Source organism: Cornus florida, unplaced genomic scaffold (genome assembly GCF_030987335.1).
Source record: "Cornus florida cultivar Cherokee Brave unplaced genomic scaffold, ASM3098733v1 CherokeeBrave_3.0.0_Hap2_Chr05, whole genome shotgun sequence".
Taxonomy (NCBI): Eukaryota; Viridiplantae; Streptophyta; class Magnoliopsida; order Cornales; family Cornaceae; genus Cornus; species Cornus florida.
In genome coordinates, this window is record NW_026775575.1 from 111,725,586 (window position 1) to 111,751,586 (window position 26,001).

General features: G+C 35.2%; 3 protein-coding genes across 5 annotated transcripts; 2 read left to right on the plus strand and 1 right to left on the minus strand.

Annotated features, from left to right (window-relative positions):
• Positions 1 to 367: 367 nt before the first annotated feature.
• On the plus strand, positions 368 to 7,478 carry LOC132308626 (uncharacterized). Its single transcript, XM_059806758.1, has 7 exons — positions 368 to 705; positions 834 to 902; positions 1,061 to 1,228; positions 1,742 to 1,912; positions 2,228 to 2,437; positions 5,800 to 5,885; positions 6,308 to 7,478. The coding sequence occupies exons 1-7, from the start codon at positions 621 to 623 to the stop codon at positions 6,968 to 6,970; spliced, it is 1,452 nt and encodes a 483-aa protein (XP_059662741.1). The 5' UTR covers positions 368 to 620; the 3' UTR covers positions 6,971 to 7,478.
• Positions 7,479 to 10,519: 3,041 nt separating this feature from the next.
• LOC132308627 (uncharacterized) lies at positions 10,520 to 16,677 on the plus strand. Its single transcript, XM_059806759.1, has 4 exons — positions 10,520 to 10,804; positions 12,520 to 12,642; positions 15,890 to 16,009; positions 16,342 to 16,677. Exons 1-4 carry the CDS (start codon positions 10,768 to 10,770, stop codon positions 16,404 to 16,406), a joined length of 345 nt encoding a protein of 114 aa, XP_059662742.1. The 5' UTR covers positions 10,520 to 10,767; the 3' UTR covers positions 16,407 to 16,677.
• A 1,065-nt stretch (positions 16,678 to 17,742) lies between these two features.
• Positions 17,743 to 25,115, minus strand: LOC132308628 (uncharacterized). 3 transcript variants are annotated; one of them, XM_059806762.1, is made up of 9 exons: positions 24,875 to 25,115; positions 23,772 to 23,827; positions 23,562 to 23,686; positions 21,839 to 21,998; positions 20,280 to 20,704; positions 19,488 to 20,153; positions 18,917 to 19,013; positions 18,063 to 18,202; positions 17,743 to 17,834 (listed from the first exon to the last, which is right to left on the minus strand). In XM_059806762.1, the coding sequence occupies exons 1-8, from the start codon at positions 24,941 to 24,943 to the stop codon at positions 18,064 to 18,066; spliced, it is 1,737 nt and encodes a 578-aa protein (XP_059662745.1). In that variant the 5' UTR covers positions 24,944 to 25,115; the 3' UTR covers positions 17,743 to 17,834; position 18,063. The 3 variants fall into 3 exon arrangements, with proteins under 3 accessions (XP_059662745.1, XP_059662744.1, XP_059662743.1); XM_059806761.1 differs by lacking the exon at positions 17,743 to 17,834 and adding an exon at positions 17,851 to 17,952; XM_059806760.1 differs by lacking the exon at positions 17,743 to 17,834 and having other exon boundaries at positions 17,972 to 18,202; positions 24,875 to 25,114.
• Positions 25,116 to 26,001: the final 886 nt, after the last annotated feature.

Here is a 26,001-nt window from a genome sequence, read left to right on the forward strand (position 1 = left end):
GTGAATATAGTTTTGTATTTTTAGGGAACTTCCTTTGTATCTTTAGGAGTTTGCCCGTTGTATTGATATGAATACAAGTTATTGCCTTTGAAAAGAAAAAAAAAAAAAAAAATATATATATATATATATATATATATATATATTGTCAGGAAAAAAAGAAAAGAAAAAAAAAGGTCTAAACAAAAAGAATTCGAGAGTAAAAACTCTTGTAGCAATACCATCATCATTTTATATACGTTTACATTTGCATTGAGTCTACATTTTAAAAGGACTTTCCTGAACCGGGCGTCAAATAAAGCAGGATTTTTTTTTGGGGCTGTTGATTTCTTTTACTCCTAGAAAAACGCACTTTATGCAATAATATTGATGAAAAGATAAAAAAGAAAAGAAAAAGAGTATGTAGAGAGAGGGAGAGAGAGTGTGTGTTAAAAAGCTGTCAGCATTCAGTGCCATACCCAAGCTCCCAAAGTACAGAAGCAACGCAGTTGGGGCTTTTAATCTCTGCCCACAATTACAAACCCTCGATCTCATGGTTCAGACGCATGATTAATCTCTTACGCATTTAACCCTAGACTTCTCTGACATATCTATCTCACAAATTTGATTGTCAGTACAGCGCCATGAGAGCATCCCTTCTTTTTCTCACCTTCTCAACACTGTTGGTCATTTATGTTCTTCAGTTTCAAGCTCATGCTGCTCCTGCAGGTAACATCTCACCTCTCTCTCTCACACACGCACACACACTGATTCGTTTTGATCTATTATTTAATGGGTATGCTTGTTTTCATTGGATTACTTGGCTTATATATGATACTGTATTTCTTTTTACCCAGCACCCTTGGTTAAACACTTTGCTTCTCTTATCAAATGGACCAAGTCTTCTTCAAAAACACCCCAATCAGGTAAACTCAGGATTACAATTTATTTTTAATTTGAGGCTTTATTCGATGATCAAACAAAAAAATTACACACATAAAAGCACATATGTATATGCATTTGTTTGTGTAAACATCGCACCTGGAGACAATTTTTTTTTTTAATTTTATTTGTTGCTTTACAGATGGGAATGTCCTTCAATTTGAGGATGGCTATCTAGTTGAAACCGTTGTGGAAGGAAATGCGCTCGGAGTTGTGCCTTACTCAATCCGTGTCTCAGAGGAGGGTGAACTCTTTGCTGTTGATAATGTTAATAGCAACATTGTTCGAATTACTCCACCATTGTCTCAATGTAAGAATATTCATCTCCTTAGTCTTACTACAATTTAGTGTATTTAACTCTTTTTGACAATTGACTGTTGATAGTTTTCCATTCCTGTTATCTATGGCATCTTGGAACAATCAAGTTACGCCCCATTTGGTTGCCTAGATCACTAAAGGAAAGAAAGACTTAATAAAAAAGAGTTGGATCCTTGTGTACTGTATTGTTTTAGTTTCAAACAAATAAGAAAACTGACCTCTGAAAAATCAATAATTATGCTCAGCTGAGTGAAGGCTTTTGCTTTCTTGGGTTTTGAATAATGAAATATAAAGATTCGACAGTTTGATTCAGTTTCTTTCCACATGTTTCTTAGCAAGTAGATCAAGGCCTAGCCTTTCGTGTGAGAAATGCTGACGTGATACGTCCTATATTGCCTTTTTTATTTTTATTTTTATAATGATGGTTGAAATGAAATTCTCTGCCTGTTTGCATTTAAATTTTGTGACTGTATTTGTGTTCATTTTTTAATTATTTTTCTTGCAGATAGTAGGGCAAGATTGGTTGCTGGGTCATTTCAGGGTTACACAGGACATATTGATGGAAAACCGAGTGATGCTCGTTTTAATCATCCTAAAGGCATAACCATGGATGATAAAGGAAATGTATACGTTGCTGACACCTCAAATCTTGCCATAAGAAAAATAGGAGAAGCAGGTGCGCGTACTTTATGTCATTTCACCCATATACTAATTATTCATGGCTTGGTTTTATAGATCTTTATAACTGGAATGGGATCCTGAATGTTGAGTATCACAAGATATTTACAGTAATAACCTGTTATACATAAAAAATTGTAGTTATGAAAATTGCAGTATGTGATCGTTGCTGAGAGTTTGTTAAAAATTGCACTCACAGAGACATCTTTGAAGTTCGGAAGTTTGTTGAAATTGAAAGATTGATAACAAATTATTTTGATGAGAACACCGGGATATTATGGAAAAGTCATTCCGGTTTGGAAATCATTTGCAGGTGTGACAACAATTGCTGGAGGGAAATCAAATGTTGCAGGGTACAGGGATGGGCCAAGCGAGGACGCAAAGTTCTCTACTGACTTTGATGTGGTATATGTTCGGCCTACCTGCTCATTGTTAGTTATTGACAGAGGAAATGCTGCTCTTCGGCAGATCTCTCTCAATCAAGAGGATTGTGATTTCCAATATAATTCCATCTCTGCAACAGGTCTGGACCTCATATAATTCGTTAATATTTTTTTGTTCCTAAAACTTCAGCGTTGCGTTTTGTTGATTAAAGGTGCATAGGGTCCATATAATTTGTTAACATTTTCTTTCTTAAAACTTCAGCATTGTGTTTTGTTGATTAAAGGAGCATATCATCGTCATGGTTATCACTGTGGCTGGTATGAATCATATGACAATTGAAGCAGCTTAGTCATGCACAAATATGCGATGTCATTACCTTGTGTATAACTATATCTGTATTATTGTTATCCGGTTCTATATAAATCATACAGTCTATTCACATTGTTTTATCTGCTGCATAGAATAGAAAATTTGAAATTAGTTATTGCCAGTCTAGTTATACATTAGCATGATGATTTCTGCTATATATTTTCTAATATTAGTGAAAAGAAAGTGACTAAATTGAATGTCGGCTGAAGCGAATGGAAATGTTCTCATAACAACAATCTATCCATTAACTATAGGTGCCAGTTAAGATGCTAAACCTGTGACAGATTGTTGTCGGCAGAAGAATGGAAAAAGACTAGAAAATTCTTTTACTTTTAGGTGATCCAACAATCACTACTTGATTACGGTTTCCTTGTCCAATGACATTCACTGATGGCCCCAATGGGAAGGCAGCTTATTCAGGTTGAAGACTTTTTGAGTATGGTTGAAAGGAGTGCATTTAAAAGGAATAAACAATTGGTTTGAAGATATTTCTAATGGAAAATATGGTCACTTAGAGAATGGGAATTGAATGCAAGGAGAGACATAATCCCCAAATGCTTATCCCAAGTAATAAGACACATAGGAACCACTGAAATACTGCACAGCCATGGTTGACAATAGCGAATTGTTGCTTACATTTGTAATTTTAGAAGATTTTTCTGGCTAGTTTTATCAATTCGACTGATTGGTGTCTTGCTTTGCGGTAAGCTGTATATTTTCTTATTATGATGTTCACTGGGTGTGCATGTGTTCTTAAATAACTGTGTGCCTCTTGCCTTAAAGAGAACTTGCATATTATAAATGTTGGATGTAATTTATTGGATTTGCGACTTTCTAGATTTTCCAATGGTTTGACATCTATTGTTCTGAGGGTTTGCTTATCGCTAGTTCCTCTTTATAATGTGATGGCTAAAGGATATGATTTTCACATACATAGTTACTATCTCCTACTCCCTTCTTTTCTTTAGTTGGATAGTTATGGACTTGGTTTGATGCCTTGAGTACTAAATGTATTTGGATTTTGTAGATATGATTAGATTGACCTTCTGGCATTCTCAAATATCTTGACCATCTTAGCACCTGAAAAATTAGGCTTGAACAGATCTATCTATCTTTTAATTTGGATTTTGCCCAGGCTATCAAATAGTTTGTCTTTCTTTACCCGTAGATTGTTTCTAATGAAACTAAAGTTCATAATAAATGCAAATTTTGATTCACTGCTTGTCTTGCTGGAGTTTGCATGGATGAGCTGATTGTGGACATGCATAAATCATCCCTGCTGTTTACTTTTGAGACTGTGTAGTTCTGTTGTTTGTTGGTCTTTACTAGTTTGTTTGAGTATCCGTATGGTAGATCGTGAAGAAATTGTGAAGGATTTAAATATTTAAGTTCGACCCACTCGAACAGCTTAAACTTTTGAAGTAGATGGTTGTTAATATGGTATTAGAGCAAGCAAGGTCCTATGTTCAAACCTCACCATCACCCTGATTTAAAAATTGAAACACGTGTTGTACCAAAAGAAAGTCACACGTGAGGGGCCGTGTTGAAGGATTTAAATATTTAAGTTGCACCCTTCCTAACAACTTAAGCTTTTGGAGTAAATGGTGGTTAACAAATTGCATATGTTTGTCTTCTTTGAAGAGATTGGTTCTAGTTGTATTTGAATATATGCGAGCCTTTTAGGTGAAGGCTCTGGTAAAGGTCCGTAAGTGAGAACTGCTCATGTTTGAAAAAATCAGTTTATATTTGCATATAATCTATTGAGGGAGATTGAAAATATTTTATACCTATTATGAATCCATGAATTAGTGCAAATGCTCTAAATTGGCTGTGTTAAATGTTGGTCAAAAGATAGCTCGAATATAGCATCAACCAACCAAAAAGAACAAAAAAAATATGGATCTGTAATTTTTATTAGAGAAATCATCTTGTGCAAAACTCAGCAAATACCAATTGCTATTGCATACATCTTTGAATAGCCAGTCCCAAGTCCAGAGAAAAGGATTGTTTTAGACAGTTGATAGGCAACATGAAACCTTTTCAAAATGTCCATAAACATGAATCCTGAGTTGATACTAGGACATTGTTCTTAAGTCTTTAAAAAGGATTGTTTAAAAAGGTTGATAGACAACACGAATCCTTTTTTAAACCTCTATAAACATTGATGGGGGTAAAGATGGGAACCTTAAGCTTTGATAGAGATTATGCGCCAAGTTCTGTTATTTACTTATTTAGACCTAGAGGGGTGGCTCAAATTGGTCTTGTTGGTTAACTTAACACTGAGTTTAACTAATTTTAAATTTTAATTAAATTACCAGAATAACAAAAATTTGAACTAATACTAAATTACAATAACCAATCAACCCATCATGCTTTAATCATAACATATGCAATCACAAACAATATGAAATAAGATGAAAGCACGTGCAATGGACACCAAGATTTTTCACGAGGAAATCCTAAAGGAAAAAACCTTGGGATTTAGTCCAGAGATTTACACTAGGTTAACAGTTCAATAAACCTACTTACCTCTTAACTCAAATTGATCAACCAAACTCACAATCAGAGTTTCAGGCACACAATTTGCCCCCGTCAACATATTGTGCTCCTCACACGATCCACTTCTTCAATAGCAATATGATCTCCAGACTAGTCGTCCAGCCAATCTCTGTTGAATGATTGTTTGGTGTTAACTTCAATTCAATTTCGTATAAATATCGTATCAACCTCATTTAAAAACACTCGCCAATCTAATGCAATATGATTGATGAATGCACAAATAATAATATGAATCCACTCTTATGCTCAAAATCTCTATAGCTTGTTTATCAAACGACATGCATCCAGTGCCTTTTGATTGACCAGTTGATCACTCGAAGTGCCTGGTCTTCTATATTTGGAAAAATTTCGAATTAGCAAGTTCCAAAAACACTTTAATGCAATTCAGTTAGGAATTCCAAACTAAAATCCATTATTTGTAACGCCTCTCCTGTTCTAAAATCCATTACTTGTAACACATATTGCTTTGTTACTGACAATGGGAAATTTGTGACTAAGATTAGTTTCCCATTCCAGATTGCTTTGTCCAAGACTCCATATAAAACTGACATACTTTTTGGCTTATCTTGGCAGATGTCTTTATGGTTATTGGTGCTGTCTTGATAGGATATGCTTCATGCATCCTTCAGCAGGGATTTGGACCTTCATTTTTCTCGAAGGTGATGATACTCTTACTTTACAGTTTCACATTTAATTTGATTATTTTCGAGAACGTGGAGGAGAAAATGAAATTAATATTCAGCAGTTACAATTCTGATCACACATGTTTGCACAATCCTTTCTTTTTTCCTCCATCATCTTGCAATCACATGCCGTATTATATGAGTTGCTTTATATTTCGAAAAAAAAAAGTGCCGTATTATACAAACTTTCGTTGAAGTTGTTGCTCTTTCTTTATTTACAAAGGAGAGCGTCATGAATATGTTGGAATTTTCCTCCCGTGGTTTTAGTATTTCTGAATTTGCTTTGGCCTTGTAAGGTCAAATCATCTAGATTTTGTTGCTCCAAGAAAAAGATCTGTGAATTTTCTCTCATACTTTCTTATGCTGTTTGCTGAATCTGGTGACATTTATGGGTGCAGCAACAATTGTTGGAGAGTGAATCTCAAGATCTACCTATGAAGGAGAAGCCAACTCTTATTGTGGAAACCATAAAAGATGAACCAGTAGAAGCAGGGTGGCCATCATTTGGCCAGCTTGTCATAGATCTGTCCAAACTCGCACTTGAAGCGTTGGCTGGCATCTTCCTTTACTTCATACCATTCCAATTCAGACGTAAGAGCCCCAAGGGTAGCCTTACTCCGTTGAAAGATTCTCTCATAATGCCCGAAGATGTTGTGGAACCCCCATTTGTTCAAAAGCAGAGAACTCCTGCTCCTCTTACTGAAACCCAGCAGGCTCATATTCCAAATGCTAGTGATAAACATTCGGAAATGAAGCCTCCTAAGATAAGATCAACCAGCTTTAAAGATCCTTCTTTGTCAACCAAGCACAGGTCTTCAAAACGACAAGACTATGCAGAATTCTATGGACCAGGCGAGGTTCCTACTTATAGCCAATCCAGGTCTAAGAGCCATAAAGAAAGAACAAAGCACCGCCAACGGAATAAAAGCGGAGAGGTTGTTTATGAAGCGGCTGGTGTAGAGCCAAAACCTATCGAAACCAAGGCAGTGAATTATGATGATCAGAAGTATGACCGTTTCAATATCAGGAGCAAGTACGGGGAGTCATTTCGTTTTGATTAGTCTGCGATCGTTTAATGACCCCCTTTTCAGCTCTTCTTCCATGGAGTTAGGTTTCTTTTTCAGCTGTAGTCTGTATAAGTGCGTACTGAGGCTGGAAACTAGAGACTTGTTTGTGTCTCATTGTAAAAACAAGTGAATCTTTGTGTCTGAGATTTAAATGTGTTTAGATTCAGGAATTTTCTTGGTTCCTTTAAGAGGTGGGTGTGCTGGTGTGATGTTCTCTAAAGTGCCTTGCAAATTGAGCTATCATACAGCTGTGGGTACTAAGATCATTCTAGTATGATGAATAATTTTGAGGCAGACAACACTGAAGAGCATGAAATGCTGCCATGGGTTTAGAACCGAGATGATTTTCAAGGCTATTTTTCCAGTCCAAGAGGGGATGTTTCGGACAGTCCTGACTGTAGATCAGTTATTAGTATATGTATTTTTGAACTATTGTTGCGTCCTCCATGATTCTTAATGTTTTTATTTAAAGAATTCCAAAGATTATGCATTCTTATCCTAATAGCACGTTTTTCCAAAGACTCTGCATTCTTATCCTAATAGCACATTTTTTAGGACGATATTGTGAAGAGAAGGATGGACGCTTTATGATTTACAAGGAAGAGAAGGTGCAGGTGGATGATTGCTTCTTTTTTTCGATAGTGGGAGGGAAGGAGGGAAAGCCCTCCAGCTTCTTTTCAGTACACCAATGTGTACACACAAGGACGTTTAAATGGTCGCGGCTAATTACCATCTAACATGCAAGTAAATGCGTCAACTTATTCAATTTTTATTCAGTTTTTTGCTTTGTTATTAGGTTGTGATTGATCGGAATTATGTACACAATTCTCTCAAAATTGAAAATAAGAACTAATTCATTTGCACGTTAACATGAAGATTACGTACTTCTATATTTCTTCAAATTTTACAATGTTAGAAGTTTGGTGGAACTTTTTAAAAATACAGACATGGGTATAACAATAAAATCATGAAATTTATTTTATTTCCTTCTCATTTATTTCTTATCCTTTCTTTTCCATGCCCATTCCTCTTTTTCATGAATTTACCTGCCATACCTCTTTTTCATGAATTTAGGTAAAGTGTCTCTTAACTTGTTTTCCTCAAATTTTCACTCTTTCTACCAAATAATGAAGAGAAACTTGAAAGTCAAACCGACATTCCATAGCAGAAAACTTGACGAGTACTTTAAATAAAGGGGGTAATTTGGTGCACAAGTTATATTACAACAATACAACTCCTGTATCAGATATAGTTATTACATGATTTTGGTGCTGAGAAAAACAGGCAATCCATAGCAAATCATATTCCAAATGCTCGTGCACCAATTGGCATGGATTGTTGTTGTTATTGTTATTAATAATATTATTATTATTTTTAATATAATTTATGGCAAATAATTTATCAAACATTTGAGTGAATGAGTTCATTATATCTTGAATTGAGATGTGGATGTTCATTGGTTCAATTCAATGACAAAAAAATTGATAGCTCAGTGAATTAGTGCTTTCAATAGATTTTAAAGTGTTCTTGTCTCGAAAAAAAAAATATATATTTGGAATTAAATAGGGTTTCGATTTTTTAAAATCTTTTCTGAAAAAGAAACTACATATTTTTAATTAAAACACTAAAGCAAAAACGAAAGTACACGTCAAGATATGAACATGATAATATGACAATTTTTTATTATTATTTATTATTATTTTTTTTTTTCAAGAATAGGATACAAATATGACATAAATATATTAAAAATAATAATATAATATATTAACTATATATAATTAATTGTTTTTTTTTTTCTCATTTTACCCTCATGATTAATTACCAATTTAGAGTTTAGAGTTAAATGTTGGTTATTTTTGCTTCTTTTAATTTAATATTAACTTTCTAATTAACCTATAATATGTAAATTGTATATATATATTTTTAGGGATTTTTACATATAAATGTACTTATGGAGCCATATTTACCATATGGTTAAGTCAAAGTCTGATAGTTTCAATAAAATGAGGTTGACCCAAATGCTGATGTGTACATGAATTTTTACTGTTTATTTTAATTTCTTACCTAAAATACCCTTTTTACTTTTGAATCAAATTACATTACTACCCCCTTTCTCTTTCCTCTTCGGCAGTTCGTTTTCTCTCTACTCTCTCTCATCAGACCAAATCTCATTATACCGCCCCTTTCTCTATGGCCATTCTCTCTCTACCCAACTGAAACCCAACAATTCAATCTCCTACCACTCTCTCTTTAAATTGAAAATTAGAAGCAAAACAGAGCTTAAGTATCATTTTGGCCCTACCTGGTACGAACTGGGTCTTGCAACTCTCGCCGAAAGTAAGCCCGCCGCCTCTTATCTTTTCCTTCCATCACATACATATTGCAGACACACCCATCATATACATCACACATATATTTGCACACACAGAGGTATATATATATATATATATGGGTAAATACATATATGTACATGTATATATAACAGAGAACATGAGAGATGGTCGACGACCATCGCAACGTGGCGAGCTCAAAACGGCGGTGGCCCTCCATGATTTCGCGATGTTCCACAACAAAGTTCACCAGTCACTACCACCACAAAGGCGGCGCCGTAGAGCTCGGATCGTCGCACCCGCCGTTCGCTGTGGGTCGAATCAAGATCGGGCTGTGGTCGTGGAACTGGGTTCGAGGAGCGTCGTGACCGGAATCGTTGCTGTCTCAGGCCGTTCGTTGTGGGTCGAATCAAGATCGTGATCCATGGTCGTGTCATCGGGTGACGATTGAGAGGTTGGGTATGGGGTTGATGATGAGGGCGATTGAGGAGGAATTGAGGGTGATATGGTGTATCAAACTTCTGTTGTCATAGAAGACCTCTGTTGTTGGGTTTCTTTGTGGAGAGAGGCTGAGAGAGTCCATAGCGAAAGGGGACTGTTGAGAAGAAAAGAAGTTCTGGTCTGATGAGAAAGAGTAGAGAGAGAAAATGAGCTACGGGGGAGGAGAGAGAAAGGGCCAGTAATGTAATTTGATTCAAAAGAAAAAAAAAAAAAAAAAAAGGGTATTTTAGGTAAGCAATTAAAATAAACAGTAAAACTCCATGTCCACGTCAGCATTTAGGTTAACATCATTTTATTGAAACTATCCAACTTTGACTTAACCCAATAGTAAATATGGCTTCATAAATACATTTATATGTAAAAATCCCTATATTTTAAAATATTATTACAAAATCACCCGTTTGAGTTCTAAACGTGTCCTAACAACATTCATGTGGTGTCACCAAAAAAAATAAAATATCATGTGAGCACTTAAGACCCGACCTTTTTGCATAAGGTCACACCTGTTAGAATATGATTTGTTATGCTTAAAGGCCCCAAAAATAACTAGGAAGAAAAAACACACACACAAAAAAAAAAAGGGCCCAACTGATTTTTTTACGCTGATATGGCAAATTTTTATTGGTAAGGGACTACACCGGCGAAGAGTAGAAAAACACCCGATAAAAACTCTCCACAAATTACCAGGACTCATGAGAAATGAAACATGACAGCCAACAACCACTACCCCCCCCTCTCTCTCTCTCCCTTAAATTTTCTTATAATTGAGATTTGGGAGAAGCCAAAACCCTTTTGACCAACACTTCCATCTCTTTCCTTCTAATTTTCCTACGCTTTCCCGAAAACTTTCCTGAATTCCAAACACCAAGCTCATAGCTATAGTAGAGGTTTTCATTTTTTTCTATGATCTTCATTTTCTGAGCTACTTTTGACTCTCTTGATTGTTTACAAAGGAACAGAATGGGATGTGCTGGATCGTCACAGATCAAAGGAGACGGTGAGTTCACAGCTGTCTTGTACTCCTTTTTCTTTTCTTTGAATACATAATTATAGCCCTTTTAAGTTAATAAGCTTTTTGTTTGATTTTGATTTTGATTTTCCTCTTCAAATCTGTTCTCTCTCTCTTATATATATATATATATATTCGAAAACATATGTCTGCATGTGTGTATAATTATGTTATTTTGTATTTGATGCATGCATTGTCTTCTTTAGTTCATTAATTTTGTTCTTCTGAAGCAGAGCATGAGGGGTTTGTTTTGATTTATAAGCATCGACACATTGAAGCTTAAAATTCTTGTTTGTTATAACTGTAATTGTTGCTAAATAATTAAATATTGTGCCCAGTTGCTTGTAGTCTCGGCTAATTAGCAGCCTGAATCAAAGTGGGTTAAATTTTCAGCATAATTTTGGAAAATCAGAACTTATTTATTTATTTATTTATTATTATTATTTTTGTATAATTAGGTAGATTGAGCTTGTTTAACGTTTTCTAATTCTTCATAAATTCGTTTGATAATTTTAGACAAAGATATGGTGATATTTAGCAGCGGATTTTAAAATGATAATAAAAAAGGATGAAAGTTTCTTGAATTCCTATAGACTCAAATATCTATTTAAGGTTGGATTTGAGCTTGAAAATTATTGTCCCATGCCTCCGTATTTTTTCAGCAGAGGTAATTAGGGAAAATAATAATAATAAAAAATTTGTACAAGGCTTTGTGATTGTATAAGTGTGCATTGTGTCGGATTCTTGTCTCACGTCGAATCCGGATGGGGAGGGTCTTGGGCATATAAGATTGGGTGTTAACACTATCTAATAGCTTAAGCTTTTGGGTTGGATCGCAAAGTATTCGGCCCGTGACAAGTGGTATCAGAACAGGCCCAATCGGCCTTGATCCAGTGTCACGCCAAGCAACCACATGGAGGTGTTTGGTTTGTTATCGGGTCCCTGCCGTTAGGGTGGATGGGTAGGCAGGGTGGGTTTGGGCGGGGAAGAATGTCATGGATTCTTGTCCCATGTCGGATCCGGATGGAGAGTGTTTTGGGCATATAAGGTTGGGTGTTAGCACCATCTAATATAGCTTAAGCTTTTGGGTCGGACCACAAAGCATCCGGCCCATGACATTTAGCTTGTCTTTCTACCTTGATCATGATCAATAATATGTTCGACCAGGCATCGGGGGCTTTGCTGTCAAATTCGCTATGATGTCCTCAGGAATGCTTAAACTCTTATTTGTGAAAAAAAAAGGAATGCTTAAACTCTTGCTATGTCAGCATGAACCAAGGTCGATAATTCAAAATTTAGTGTGTTCCATTTAGTCAACATGGGAACAAAATTTGTATTTCATCAATTAAGCTTTATGGATGCCATCTGTATCTTATTCTTCAAATCATTGTAAAATGTTTTCCCCCAATCTGAGAAGTAAATGGCTGATATGATCTCACCAAGAAACACCATGGTTTAATTGACATGACTATTTTTATTATTTCCTATCTGTTAGGCTCAATATCTCCATGACAATGAAGTGGAAATAAATGGCTGTGTAGTCTAGTGGTATCTCCTCTACCTCCCAAAGGGGATGGTGAGGGTTCGAGTCCCTGTAGGGATAAATGGGTGTGTGAGTTTCTTGCTGATGAAAAAAAATATCATACTTAAAGCAAAGTTCTGATGGTAATTGTTACTAATATAATAGTCAATACTTGTTACAGGGGCTGTGAAAAAGATCCGGAAGCCAAAACCTTGGAAGCATTCACCACAAATAACAATGAGTCAGCTTATGAAGATGCGTGATGAATTCTGGGACACTGCTCCTCATTACGGTGGCACGAAAGGTAGTATAATGATAACACTGCCTGTAGTTGTTACACTTTGATACAAGAAACTGTAGTTAGTTTATATCTAGAAGCAGTCAGATAAACACATTAGATATCTATTTGGAGATCCCTTAAAAAGGAAAAATTAAGGATGAGTGCTGATAAATCTACAGCATGTCAAAACATGAGGAAATAATACTTTTTTAGATTTTTAAAGATCATACATCATGAAATCATTCTTGTTAAAACCAGTCATCACCCAGTACGATAGATTCAACAATAGATAGGTTAAAACAAGAAGAGTGAAAAAACTTTATGATGCTGTATCTCAGAAGACCTGCAGCAAACAATTCTGGTTTTCATTTTATTTCCCCAAGGATAAAGAGTCAAGGGTTGAGTGGAGAAGGGTTTACTTCAATTAAGGCTCTCTCAAACTCTTTTCATTCTTACTTTGTACTTTTGTTCCATGTTGTGATAAAAATGGATTTTAAGAAAGGGATATCTTCCCTTCTGTATTCTACACTATCATTTAATGGTAATAGGTACATTGTATTCCCATTATTTGGACATGGTTTAGATTCTGATATTTATCATTTTTTCCTTCACACTCAAGGAAAATTGGCCTAAAGTTCAATTGTTAAAGTGATTTCTTGGAAGTCCTGCTTTTTATTAAGCATTTTAATAATGTGGACTGACCATTAGGTTTGAGATAAGTAGGTGTGTAGGACTACTAACTGTAAACTTGAACCATGTTTTTCGAAAACTAGTAGAAACTAGAAAGTAGAAACATAAAACAAAATTGAAATTTAACAGTTAAAAGATACCCGTAGTAATCATTTTCATATTTTGTGACTGTCTATGCATTATAGGGAGACTAGAGAGTTGTCTGTATAATGATTTAGATTAATGAGGTGTGAATTGTTATTGGAATGATGTTTAACTGGTAAAGTACTTAACTAAATATAGGACCATCCATGGTTGTGGCACAGAATTTGAGTGAATATAACAAATATATGGCTACTTGCCATCTATGGTTAGTGGCACAGAATATTGAGCAATGAGGAGATAATCAAACAAAAGTCAACTAAATGTTTATTAGAATATAGACATAGAAGAGAGGTGAGCCATTGAGATGTGAAGTTTAAAATGAATTCATCTAAGAGGTCTCATCAAAAGATTGATCCATAATATCATTCACTGGTAAATAGCGCAATACTTCTTTGTAAATTTCCGCTGGACAAAATTAGAGAGCTGATTATTTTTCTTGTCAATCTCCTTAAGAATCTTTTTGACTTGTTATTGATACATAATTTTCCTTTTTATAATATACTTTGCATTTCATCTCATCTTTACTTGAGAGACTGTATTATTTCTTTGTGTATGAGTTAAAAGTTGAAAACACTTGGTTAGTTGAAAGAGAGGTGAAAAGGATCGAGCTGCAGTCAGGATAGAGGGGGAGAAAGTTTGATAAAAAGAATTTTTATTTTTATTGAAGTTTTTTTTTTTTTCGTTAAAATATATTTTTATCGAAGTTGCTTAACTTAAAAACATATTTTAAATTTTGTGGATTTGAGGTTATAGAAGGATGGAAACATTGCCTTTTAGTACTAAATGGTTGGAGTTTGAAAGATTCTGTGTTTGAAAAATTATTATAGTTGGCATTCTGAAGTGGATCGTCTTCTACCATGGAATGTACGAAACATGGTGGAATTGATCTTTATATCAAGTCATAAAAAATAATAATAAATAAATAAAAAGAAGAAGGAGGAGGAAATAGGATCAAGCTTTTTATATCTATCCTCGTATGGCCCACGTGAATATTCTACTCCTACTCTGGAAGCAGACAAATTAGTGGAAGCAGCAAGTAGTGATGAAGATAATTCATTAATGCAACCTAAATTTGAGAAACATAATATATTGTTGGAGTAGTATTCTCGATTCTTGTATCATTGAAAAAACCAATTCTCAAAATTTTCAACAAGTACTTGGGGAAAATGAAGACTTTCTTACCTGCATGAATAGACTTGAGAATATGAAACTTGTGCCTCAGACAATGATAACAACTGGAACAGCTGGCCATGGAAAGCAATGGTTCGAAGAAGAGAGGGCTATCAGGAAAGGAATACGGGCTTTTGCTCTAATTGAAACTATTGCATCATTTGCCTATAAGCTATTGTTGGAGTAGAAGATTCGGCTTTAAAAAAATTAGGTAAAAGATTAAATTTGGATTTGATGGAATCATGGAAATTATTGATTTAGATTTTAATTTTTTCAGTGAACAATTAATTTCCTGGAGATTGCTTAGAGGATTGGAAGAAGTAGGAGGATTATTCCGATGTAATTAAATTTGTTTGCCAATAGATTTGAGAAACTAAATATGTGGAATTTCTTGGTCTTTTGGGTTCTGTTCAACGATTAGTCTAGAGATTTCAGTTTCAGTTTCAGTTTTGGAAGTGGCAAATTATGGATTTCATTGGATCAAATTTATCATGAATTGAAAATTTAAATTTGTTAGAAAATTTTATATTGTATAAATGAATTCTCTTTGTGGCAATAATTATTGCAGAGGTATCTTTTTGTTCAAAATTCTTTCTGGAGGAAGATTTTAGTGGTTTGAAATTCTGACAGTGGGCAAGTATTGATTCATTCTTTCTGGAGCACAATTGGACTGCATCCATGAGTGAAGATGAATATTCGATTTGATTATTAGATGGCATGTTGCACAAAGCACTTACAGCAAGTGATCCGCATTGGGGATTTTGGAACATGCCCTGTTTGGCAGCTCAATTTAGAGGCAGTTGGAGACTTGATATACTATTATCAAATAGAATTTGTCTTCTTCCTGTAGCATCTTGACTTTGAGATTTAACTTCAGCATCTAGCTATGCAAGTGTTTTCACTTTTAGATTTAGATTTCTTTGGTTGCTAACGATAATCAAACTCTAAAATTAATTGCGCACATAACCAACACATGATTCTCTCAGAAACCTTGTGCATATATATCTTCTCTCTCACTATGCCATGTAAAATAGTTACTATACACTGACCATGCTACTCCTTTTCCACATTCAACAATTGCTCTCTTTAAATTCCAAATGTACATATTCTTCTTAACAGTACAAGAGTGGCTGATTAGGTCCCAGATTACTATAATATTGGTTTTCTAACAAAAACATACCATGTCAACAAGACGCAATATGTAATTATCTATGTACAATTGTAGTTTTATTTAATCTGAACTCAATACCATTTTCTTCAACGCCAGAAATCTGGGATGCACTTCATGCTGCTGCTGAAGCTGATATTACCTTTGCACAAGCAATTGTGGACAGTGCCGGGATCGTCGTTCAAAGTGTCGATTTGACAGTATGCTATGATGAAAGAGGTACTTTAATAATGTTCTTTTTTTCTTTTTTCCAGGTTAATATACTCCCCTTTCTAAATTAATTAGTTTTTTAAAAAATATTTAATCTTCTTTTTCTTTCTTTGTTTTTGTTTTTGGTAATTAATTTCATGGTAAAGTCATTGTCCACAGAATATGCGTTTAGCGCTAAACATGGTGCTTAGTTTCTCTACCCCGTACATTATTTGAAACATGTCTTATTTCTTCCTATTAATTTATCTAGTGTTTTTTTTTTCCTTCGTGTGTGCTCCAGCCTCCTCCTGTTTTCTTTATTCCTACATCAGTCTAAAATGGCTTGAAAAATCTTGTTGCAGGTGCAAAATATGAAATACCGAAGTATGTTTTGAGTGAGCCGACGAACATAATCCGAGATCGTTGAAGACGAAGAATATCAGGCACCGTGTGTGGCACAAGATTGAATGTAAATAAATTTATGTATATCTGATGGTATAATTTTACCAAAAAACAATGGAATTCAAGGAAAAGCTATCCTTAAAAACAATTTGGTGATCTGAAGGTTCTATCCCCACTGGATGAGTATTCTTTGTTGGTTCGAAACGCAATCTACAACACGTTCATCTCCAATACTATCAAACAATTGCATAAAATTATCCAATTAGATCTAATTTACCTTTTTTCTTTTTCTTTTATACTTCTTTTCCCCGTTTTAGTAGTACATTTTTTTCTTTTATACTTTTTTACCTGGGCTAGAACATTTGCCTTAGTTTTGCTGGTGTTCATAATTTTCTAATCGCTGCTGAATAATATTTATCATATTGAACCTGCACAGGTGGTTCAGTGGTTAAGGAGTCTCAAGGGAGTTATAAACTCGGATGTCCTGTGTTTGATTTGCACTAAGCACAAAAATACTGGGGTTTAAATAATATGTGTGGTTTCTGAGTGATTGCACATATTTGAAGGAAAATCATAAAAAAATATTCGGGTTAAAATAATATGTGTGGTTTCTGAGTGATTGCACATATTTCGGATTTATGCACATATTTCGGTTTAAATAATATGTGTTTTCGAATGATTGCACATATTTGAGATTTACTTGGGATACAAAGGGCCAGTGGTTGGAAGAAATATATATATATATATATATATATATATATATCATAATTTTTGTATAGTTTTGTAAATGATTCAATATTGCAAGTACAGGAAAGATGATTCTTTCTCAACTTAGATTTTCCATTTAAAGGTTTTGATAAATTTAAGCGTGTGCAGTTTGAAATTGCAGTTCAGGCTACGTCTATTCGGTTATGTTATTGGGCCATTTTGTGTTTACAATTGTGGAACATCTACCACCATTGCCGAAAATTACTTCAAATCACAAGTTAAACTGTGTTGGTTTAACATTCTTTCATAATTCCTGAGGCCATTTAATTTTAAGTAAGCAGACTTCTGTTTTAAGTATGATTAATACCAGCTAAAGTTACATCTGAAAATCTTCTACTCTTGTCAACCATCGTCCACACTCCACAATAAATAAAACACACCAGGTAAGTACATTTTGTTAATCTTATGGCCTTATCACACAGACATACTTGTTTAAGCTGCCATCTAAACAACAAATTGACTGGTTTGATTACTTCACATGGGTGAACAAACGGCCCCATTTGTCCAAAATTTTGTTTTCCCATTTCTCATTGGCTACATGGAATTGGTGAAATTAAAAAAAAAAAAATTTAGTTCAATTTTATGAGTTATTTTTTTTTTTTTTTCAATTCCAATACTCCAATTTCACGTAGCAGGACATAAGCAACCTGGTATAGAATCTCCATCCCATCATCATGAATGTGGTCTGACATTAAAGAAGATAAAAAAAGATTGATCACTTTACGATAGCTTTGTAAAAAACCTCACCAAGGAGCTTTGACAAGTGCTTAAAGCTAAACAATCCACGCTGTCATAACTAAAAGCTACACCCGTAAGAAAAAAAAAAAAAAAAAAAAAACATGATTACATGAACAACATTTGCACTGGAAGAACCAAGCAACCGGACAAAAGGGATATATATATATATATATACCTTAAACCTTCTTGAAGAATGATAGAATGTTTCCTTGTTTAGGATCCTTCACACTTCCTGCTTTCTTGTTTCCTGCTTTGCCCACTGGGTTAGATGAAGCAGTGCTCCCCACGGCTGCTGTCTTCTTATTTGCAGGTGGCCTGAAATCATAAACCCATTAGAGAAAGTTGGTACAAATTAAATTTCGAGCAATAAAACAGTATTGACAAGTAGAATCTAGCATATGAAAGCTAACCAGACAAATGCCTTCCATAACTGAAAGGAAAATAAATTTAGAAAATCACCCCTTAAAAATCACACAAACACGTAGAATGACAGAGAAGAGAGGTGACTTTCTTCCCAAATCTATCATACAAGTAATAATGATGTCTTATTCAAAAAATGTTCTATTCTGTGCAAATGCTATATTGTAGCCACTGAACGGGTCATCTTTTGTTTACAATGTCCCATATTTTTGGCTCCAACTCTTGCAATCTTTAGGAGCCAACCTATCCTCGGCAAGCAGGAAGAGAGCTTTATTTATGTTTATCTACTTTTACCCCCCCTAGGTTTATGTTTATCCTTTTTAGTGAATTAATAAGACATTAGTTACAAAGTGATTAGTAATTTACCTTCTAGTGATGCAAAAGTAAGGGAACTGAATATTTTAAAATCAATTTATTGATTATGTATTCCCAATTTGTTTCCCAGATCACAAGAGCCAAATATCAATTAAAATAAAAAAATATAAGCAAGCAACAAATCTGCACCAACAATTCCGGGAATGAATTTTCCATTCACATGCGAAAATGAATTTCCAAATGGATGAATATCAGAACTAACAGTTGAGTGAAATAATTGGGGAATATGCTTACCGGTTGACAGCATTGTTTACTGCGTGATTGTCAGCTTTCATCGTGTTACTATCAGGTTTTTTGTCAGTCTCCTCACCCTCCCAAACAACCTCATTTACTGGAGCATAAGAAATTGAATCAATTGGAACAAAGGTCATAAAGAGGAAACTAATAAGATAATATATACTCTCTTAACAAAGTAACACTAAGGAAAAAACATACAGAGCAGCAGAGGACAGCTCATTAAATTTCTCAGGGCATACAAATAAAAATTAAGCAAATGTTAGGGTGATGACCACTGATATATTAACATCACTTAAACAATATCTTCATTACTTTTAACCATACCCCAGGCTCCCAACACAAGAACCGATATGATCCTGGAAAATTAAACAATTATTTTAATAACATTCCCTCCAATATTAGGAATGTCAAAACCAGAAATAGGAAGAAAAAATGCAAACAAAGATCTTTACCACTATCATCATATCAGATTAGGTAATCAAGAAAGAGCATTGAAATTTACAAAACACAACCAACTTTAACCAACCAAATTTAAATAACATGAACCAGGATCCTTGCATGGTCATACCTTCTCTCCCACGATCATCGATCCGTGTCTTCAACACTTTTCTTCTTTTAGGAGAATTTGGAGTAGCATCTGTTACTTTATCCTTCATAGTCGCATCATTTTCAGGAACATGGCTCTGGGTCTTATCTGTAGAGGAAATCCTACTGTTCTTGCCTTTGCTGACAACTGAAAAATCTTCCCCCACAGGTTTGTTAGATTCCTTGTCAGTGACTTTCTTATCATCTGTCACTTTATCCTTCAGAGTCGCATCTTTTTCAGGAATATGGATCTGGATCTTATCTGTAGAAGAAATCCTAGTGCTCTTGCCTTTGCTGACAACTGAAAAATCTTCCCCCAGCGGTTCATTAGATTTCCCGTCAGTTACTCTCTCTTCTTTGTCCTTTGGCTTCTCTTTTTTCTTGCCAAAATTAAAATTGTTTTTCTCTGGAACTGAAGTTTTAATACTTTGTTCAGACTCTAAAGAAGATTGCTTTCTTGGAAGATCTGGTGATGCCAGATTGACAGCATCCTTATATTCTTCTTCATCATCTGAAAAATCGAAAACAACCCTCCTCTTCCTAGAAACTTCCCCATTGGAAGCCCTCTTGAAATTGACATCTTGATCATCATCGTCACTGCTAGCACCCTCTGCTTCTTCACGAGCACAAATCTGAGCTTCAGCACTAACTAATAACATTAAAAAATTGTCAGCTAAGAATAAGAATTGTTGGGAAAATGAAGTCACCATTTGAATTAAGCAGAGAACATCCAACTTCTTTTTAATTAATAAGGATAAAAGTAAATGGAACTAACCAGCAGAGTGTGGAATGGAATCGTTCTTTTCTGCCAAGGTAGTTTTCGACTTTGCACATGCACGGCCCCACATATTAGCTAATGAGCCTCCACTTCCAGATGAGATTCTATCATTCTGACCTTTCTTTTTATTAGCAGGCAATTGATTAACTTTTTCTTTCTCTGCAGAGGGCTTATTAACCTGTTCATGACCTCCATAACTTCCACTTTTGACATCTGTTACCACATTGGGAGTCTGCAAATTAGCCTTAGGGCTTGATTTCTGCACTTTTCCTTGCTGAGGTAGTGGAATAGTCACTGTTCGATCAGTAGAATTACTTTTGAATGCCCCCGAGACTCCTACACTTCTGGGCTGTGGAGCCACCAGAGTTGCAGGTGTTCCCTCAGCATTGCGCTTGACAAAGGTATTTAATACCCCACAGAACCTGAAGAAACAATGATGTGAACATCAAGAAGACGGGCCAAGAATTATAAAACAAATTATAATATGAAGGCATACAATGATGCAGATGATTGGAAATGCCTAAAGGTCTTAGTTGTTCCAAAAATAAGTTTTCTGGTTTTTTTAAAATGCCAACAAATCCCCTCCCCCCCCCCCCCCCCCAACAAAAAAAAAACCTTTTAAGGCATTCCAAAATATGGGCAATTTCTAGACGAATATTTTATACACATTTTGAGAAATTTGTACATGTGTTTTCCAAGTCAATTTCATTTAAAAGTTTATAAATTAAACTAAAAACCTTCTTAATACATCCTGATTGTGACTGATAAAATTCATGATTTGCTGCATCAATTTTTGGGAGGGAAAGAGTAAGAACTTCTTTGCTGAATATAAGGAGTAAAGGGCAATGAAGAAAGCATCCTTCTATGAGCTCCCTGAAAATCTATTCATGGCACAAAATTCAACATGCATCTAACCAAGTTGAGGTACACATTAGATGCATTATACAGCCAATTTGGGGACCAGATTGAGTAGGAATTTTAGACATACACAGTTCTAAGTTCTTTACTCAGCCTCATCTTAATAGGACCAAAAAAACTCATTTGACTTGCAAATCAAGATCAAATTTTTTGCAATGCAAATCGTCCCAAATACACACCTACCACATGTTTCGGTAAACATATTAGAAATGTGCCAACTAGAAAAGCTCACTTGAAATTACCTTCCATATAACGAAGTATAGATGGGATGCCTGCTAGTTTTAAAATTACTGTAATTCCTAATGAATCTCCACTTCTTTTTATTTTTTTCAATTCAGAGGAATTTAAAAACTACACTAACCTTATGAAAAAATTATTCCTTGATCAGAACATTTTCTACAACAAGAAGTTATTTAGTCCTGACAATGGGACATATTTAACATTTTAGAAGTTCAAACATTTGTAGGGCGTCATAATCAAATTTGTCCACGAATAAAGTTGAAATTCATTGTTCTACCTACCAAAACAAAAATCATTGTTCTACATGAAATAATAGCTCTCTTCCTTGAAAACCCAGAGGCAATAACATGCCCCCCAAAAATAAGAAATGAATAAATTAACAAGGAAGACATGCATACCTGTTATCTCGCAAACAATTACTAACTGCGGGGTCTTGCTTAAAGAGCTCTTCTGCTTGTACAAATTCGGCATTCCAAAGTGTTGCTGGATCCTTTGGGATGCAAGCTTGCACACTATAGACCTGAACTGAGCAATTGTCATCAAATTCCGCTTTGGCATCTGCAAATGAGTCAGGATAAAGAAATCCCAAATCAATTATTCTTCACCAGCATTTCCTTTTTATTTTTTTTATGACAATTTTTCTTGCCTATTATTAAATTGTAGTTTATAAGAAGTACAAGAAATATTACTTCTAAATAATTAGGAAGTTTTAATAATTGGTCGGATTCCAAGGCAGAGCCTGTTCAGAATCATACAGAATCAAGTTTGCGTCAATTTTTGTTTTATGTTTTCTTTAAGTTAGTTTTCTGTTGGTGTAGTTTCACTCTTATGCTTAAGATTAGAGGATATATCGATATATTCAGATTTGATCGACGTACTGTAGTATGGACATTAGTCTTATTTCTGTCAAGTTGTGTAAGGTCATCATATGTGAAACTTAGTGTGTTTTATATAGGTTTTACATATCAGAGCCTTCAAGTTAATAGAGACGTAGATGAAGTCTTATTAGAGATAGAATTACCGAGTGTACCTAAACTTCAGTAGGAATTAATTTAAAGAAATATCAAAGTTTGTGAAGCTCTTTTGGAATTGCATGATACACTTCTAACCCTAGGTTTAATGCCTAATGATTCGTTTGGTAAAAGAAAGGTGGGAGGAAGGAAATGGAGGGAGAGGAGAAAAGGAGAGGAAAGGGTACCATTTTGGCCCACCACTTTTTGTTTTCATTTTTTTTTTTTTTTTAATTCAAGGTAAAAGTGGTTGTCACGGAGGAGCCAAAAAGGAATGGGAAATAGTATGTTTCTAGAGCTTCAAATATTACCCTTAATTTTATAAGGGCATACTAGTAAGATAAGCAACACCTCATTCCTTCCTGCTGAACCATACAGAAGGGGAGAAGAACTGCTTCCTTTTCCCTAGGATGCGTTTTTCATGCCTCTCAGCTTCCTTTCCTTTCGGTTTTCTATTTCTTGCACCAACCCTAGCATTAAGGGAATATATCTATGACGCCTAACTTCTTATTCTATTATTCATTCACTTCTCTTACTTTTCTAAACTTCATCATCCTGAAGCAAAACCTTATTAATTACTCTCACTCTTTACAAACTTCACCAACTTTGAAGCCTAATCCTTACACTTTCTTCAATTTAACCCTAACACCCAAAAAAGACAGACCAGTCCTCAGTTTCTGTTCAAGGGTAAAGTTAACGCTTAACAGTCCTGAAGCAGCCCAAAATATCCATTTCCTGACATAACAAGACCCCAAACGCTTGTTCCTTTCTTTAACCCTTTCCAAACCTAAAACTCAATATCCCCACTAATCTTTAGCGACAAAATTCCAACAATAATCAGCCTCGAGGACCTCCTTTAGCTCTGTCATACATCAATTACAGTATAAGAGCTTGTCAAACAATGGTTTCATGCACTTGTCCCACATCACATTGCTAATGGCATTATGGATCAAGATAATACGAGGAGGCAAAATACAAGATCTGACAGAACATAGGCCACCAAAAAAGGTGACAATGGCATAAAAGGGACAGAACACATAAAATTTAGAGAGAGAAAAAGAAACAAATTACTATCGTTGAAATGGTATGATAATCTAACATAAAATCTAACCTGCAAGTTTAGGCCCAGAAACAAGCTTTATATGGTAAATTGAAGGATCACTCTTCAACCAGCCAGACAAAGTATATACTACTTCCAACCCACTTCCATGTTTCTCAACGAACTCCTGAAGCAGCCTATATAAAATACCGACTAACTTCATCAAGGGAAAAAAATAAAAACAAAATAAGTAACAAGGCTATTTCTGATGACAATACTTGCCTCTTCGCAGCGTTTGATGACACCAAAAAATTGCGACTTAGCCACTTGTAAGAAACCTAGGGGACACAGGCATTAGCTTCAACTAATTACCAAAGCATTTAAGGTTTTAAACAGAATACTGAATGCATGTTCCACATCTTAGGATACCATGGTAAAAATCTTAAATAGAATTTCTTAACAACCAAACACACAATTCTAATCTAATTGCATAAATATGAACATCAACAGAGCTTTCCAGTATAAAGTGCCAAAAAAATCATAAAGGAATGATATTCACAAACCACCGCATAAGAAAGTCCTTTAGCTATAGCAGACGAGCAAGAATTTTCATCACACAGATGAAGTTACACAACATGGATTTCTTCTTGCAGCGACTACCTTTAATAGGTTAGGAGTTAGGACAACTAAAGTCTAGACAATAAAAGCTAATCCCTTAACTCACTGACAATTACCAAAAAAAAAACAGGAACCAATCAACTAGAGCAAAGGAAGTAATTTGAAGGTCTCACCTGCCACAAGTGCACTGTCACTAGACAAAGAGCTCCTTGCTTCACAATCGTTCAGTGACAGTGCAACTGCAACAGGTTATAATTTCAAAATCACTACATATACATATATGTATATGATAGATTATATATAGACAAGAAACTAGACCTTTTGGGCATAACTTGGAGAACTTAAAAATTAGAAAAAGAAATCTTAATTATTATATTTTTAAAATAAAAAATCTTTTTTGGGGAAACAAGTATAACCCGCAACCCCATATCTCGACCCTTTTGTCTCATTCAACAAACACCCATGTGATTGTTAACCAATTCACTAACTTTTTTGACAAGTACCTAGACCAATTCAATAATTCATAGTGAAACACGCGAAAATTCGATGACCATCATATATGTGTGTGTGTGTCTAAATAGAACATTTAACAGCAGCAACCCATAAGTAATAGCAACGATAACACGAACAGATTCAAAAAAAAAAAAAAAAGAAAAAAAAAAAGAAAAAAGAAATAACCATACATAACCCATTGATTAGATAATGACTGATGAATTCATAGAGAAATATGAGGATTCCGAAAATTCATAGAGAGAGAGAGTTGTTACCACTTGAAGGTTGTCAGAGACGAGGGCTTGAATCTCTTCAAGTATACCTAGGGTTTCGATTTTGTCCATTTTTGGGGTGTGTCGGAGAATTGGGTCAGATCCGCCGAAGCAATTGCGTAATAGGGCCGCTACAAAGACAAAAGTTTCCCTCCGCCAGGGCACTTGTTTCCCGCCATTATCCCGTGTGTGCTTTTTGGGGGTGGGTGGGGTTTATGACTATGGAACTTATAAGCCGGGTTCATTTGGGGGCACTTGTGAGCGGTGAGTTTTGAGGGTCCAATGCTCACGTGACTGCTGCGCAGCACGTGCTTCCTTGTTGGGCCAACTTTGATCTTTAGCTCCGTTTGGTTAGGTTATGTGCGAGAGAATTAGTACACATTAAACAAGCGACAGTTTTGATTAAATTTTGTTTATGGCGAAAATATAACATGTTTGTTTGATTTCGTCTAAAAATCCATGACTCAATTAATTTAAATTAAATTAATTTTTATTTATTTTTTATTTATTTATTTTTTAACATGCTTGGATGTTCTTGAAAAGTCTATTTGTAGTTATAGCAGTTCAAAGTTAAAAGAAGTGTCATGGGCTCTCTCAGGTTTACCAGAATAATAAATGCTTTGATCACTTTGCCATAAGCTTTTCTAGCAGTGACGCGGTATGGAGCTCCCACCATTTCTAGTGGAGAAGAGCCCCCAAGGGAACCCCATTCGTCGAGGACAAACACGGAGAAGAGCCCCCGAGGGGACCCCATTCGTCGAGGACCAACACTTCTGAGCCCCAAGGGGACCCCATTCGTCGAGGACCAACACTGATGTCTAGCAAGCAGTAAGAGAAGCGTCCCTTGACTTTGCTGCACAGTTGGCTTATTAGGGATGCAGGGATTTGTTCAATCCAAGTATCCCAGAGAGTGGCTGCTTTGAAAGCTTGGGTTATGGCCACTTTCAGAGGTGAGATTAGAGTTTTGTTAAGCATGGTCTTGTATTTACTTGTAATGGTTCCAAGAAGCACCAAGTGTATTTGCCATTCATAACATAGTAAATATAGAGATGAGCTTGAAGATGATGCCTTGCCAATGAAATGTTATTGTATGATCTGATTTTATATTTACTTAATTATGGTTATTTTCT

Bases quoted from the DNA above. Each gene is read 5' to 3' on its own strand.
- LOC132308628 (XM_059806762.1), bottom strand. From the start codon at position 24,943: ATGGACAAAATCGAAACCCTAGGTATACTTGAAGAGATTCAAGCCCTC. The intron at 20,154-20,279 runs GTTAGTTCCATT...TAATGTTATTAG, and splicing joins TTCCATTCCACACTCTGCTG to TTAGTGCTGAAGCTCAGATT. The intron at 19,014-19,487 runs GTATGACCATGC...CTTATGCTCCAG, and splicing joins CGATGATCGTGGGAGAGAAG to TAAATGAGGTTGTTTGGGAG.
- LOC132308626 (XM_059806758.1), top strand. From the start codon at position 621: ATGAGAGCATCCCTTCTTTTTCTCACCTTCTCAACACTGTTGGTCATT. The intron at 2,438-5,799 runs GTCTGGACCTCA...TTATCTTGGCAG, and splicing joins TAATTCCATCTCTGCAACAG to ATGTCTTTATGGTTATTGGT. The intron at 5,886-6,307 runs GTGATGATACTC...TTATGGGTGCAG, and splicing joins GACCTTCATTTTTCTCGAAG to CAACAATTGTTGGAGAGTGA.
- LOC132308627 (XM_059806759.1), top strand. From the start codon at position 10,768: ATGGGATGTGCTGGATCGTCACAGATCAAAGGAGACG. The intron at 12,643-15,889 runs GTAGTATAATGA...CTTCAACGCCAG, and splicing joins TCATTACGGTGGCACGAAAG to AAATCTGGGATGCACTTCAT. The intron at 16,010-16,341 runs GTACTTTAATAA...ATCTTGTTGCAG, and splicing joins AGTATGCTATGATGAAAGAG to GTGCAAAATATGAAATACCG.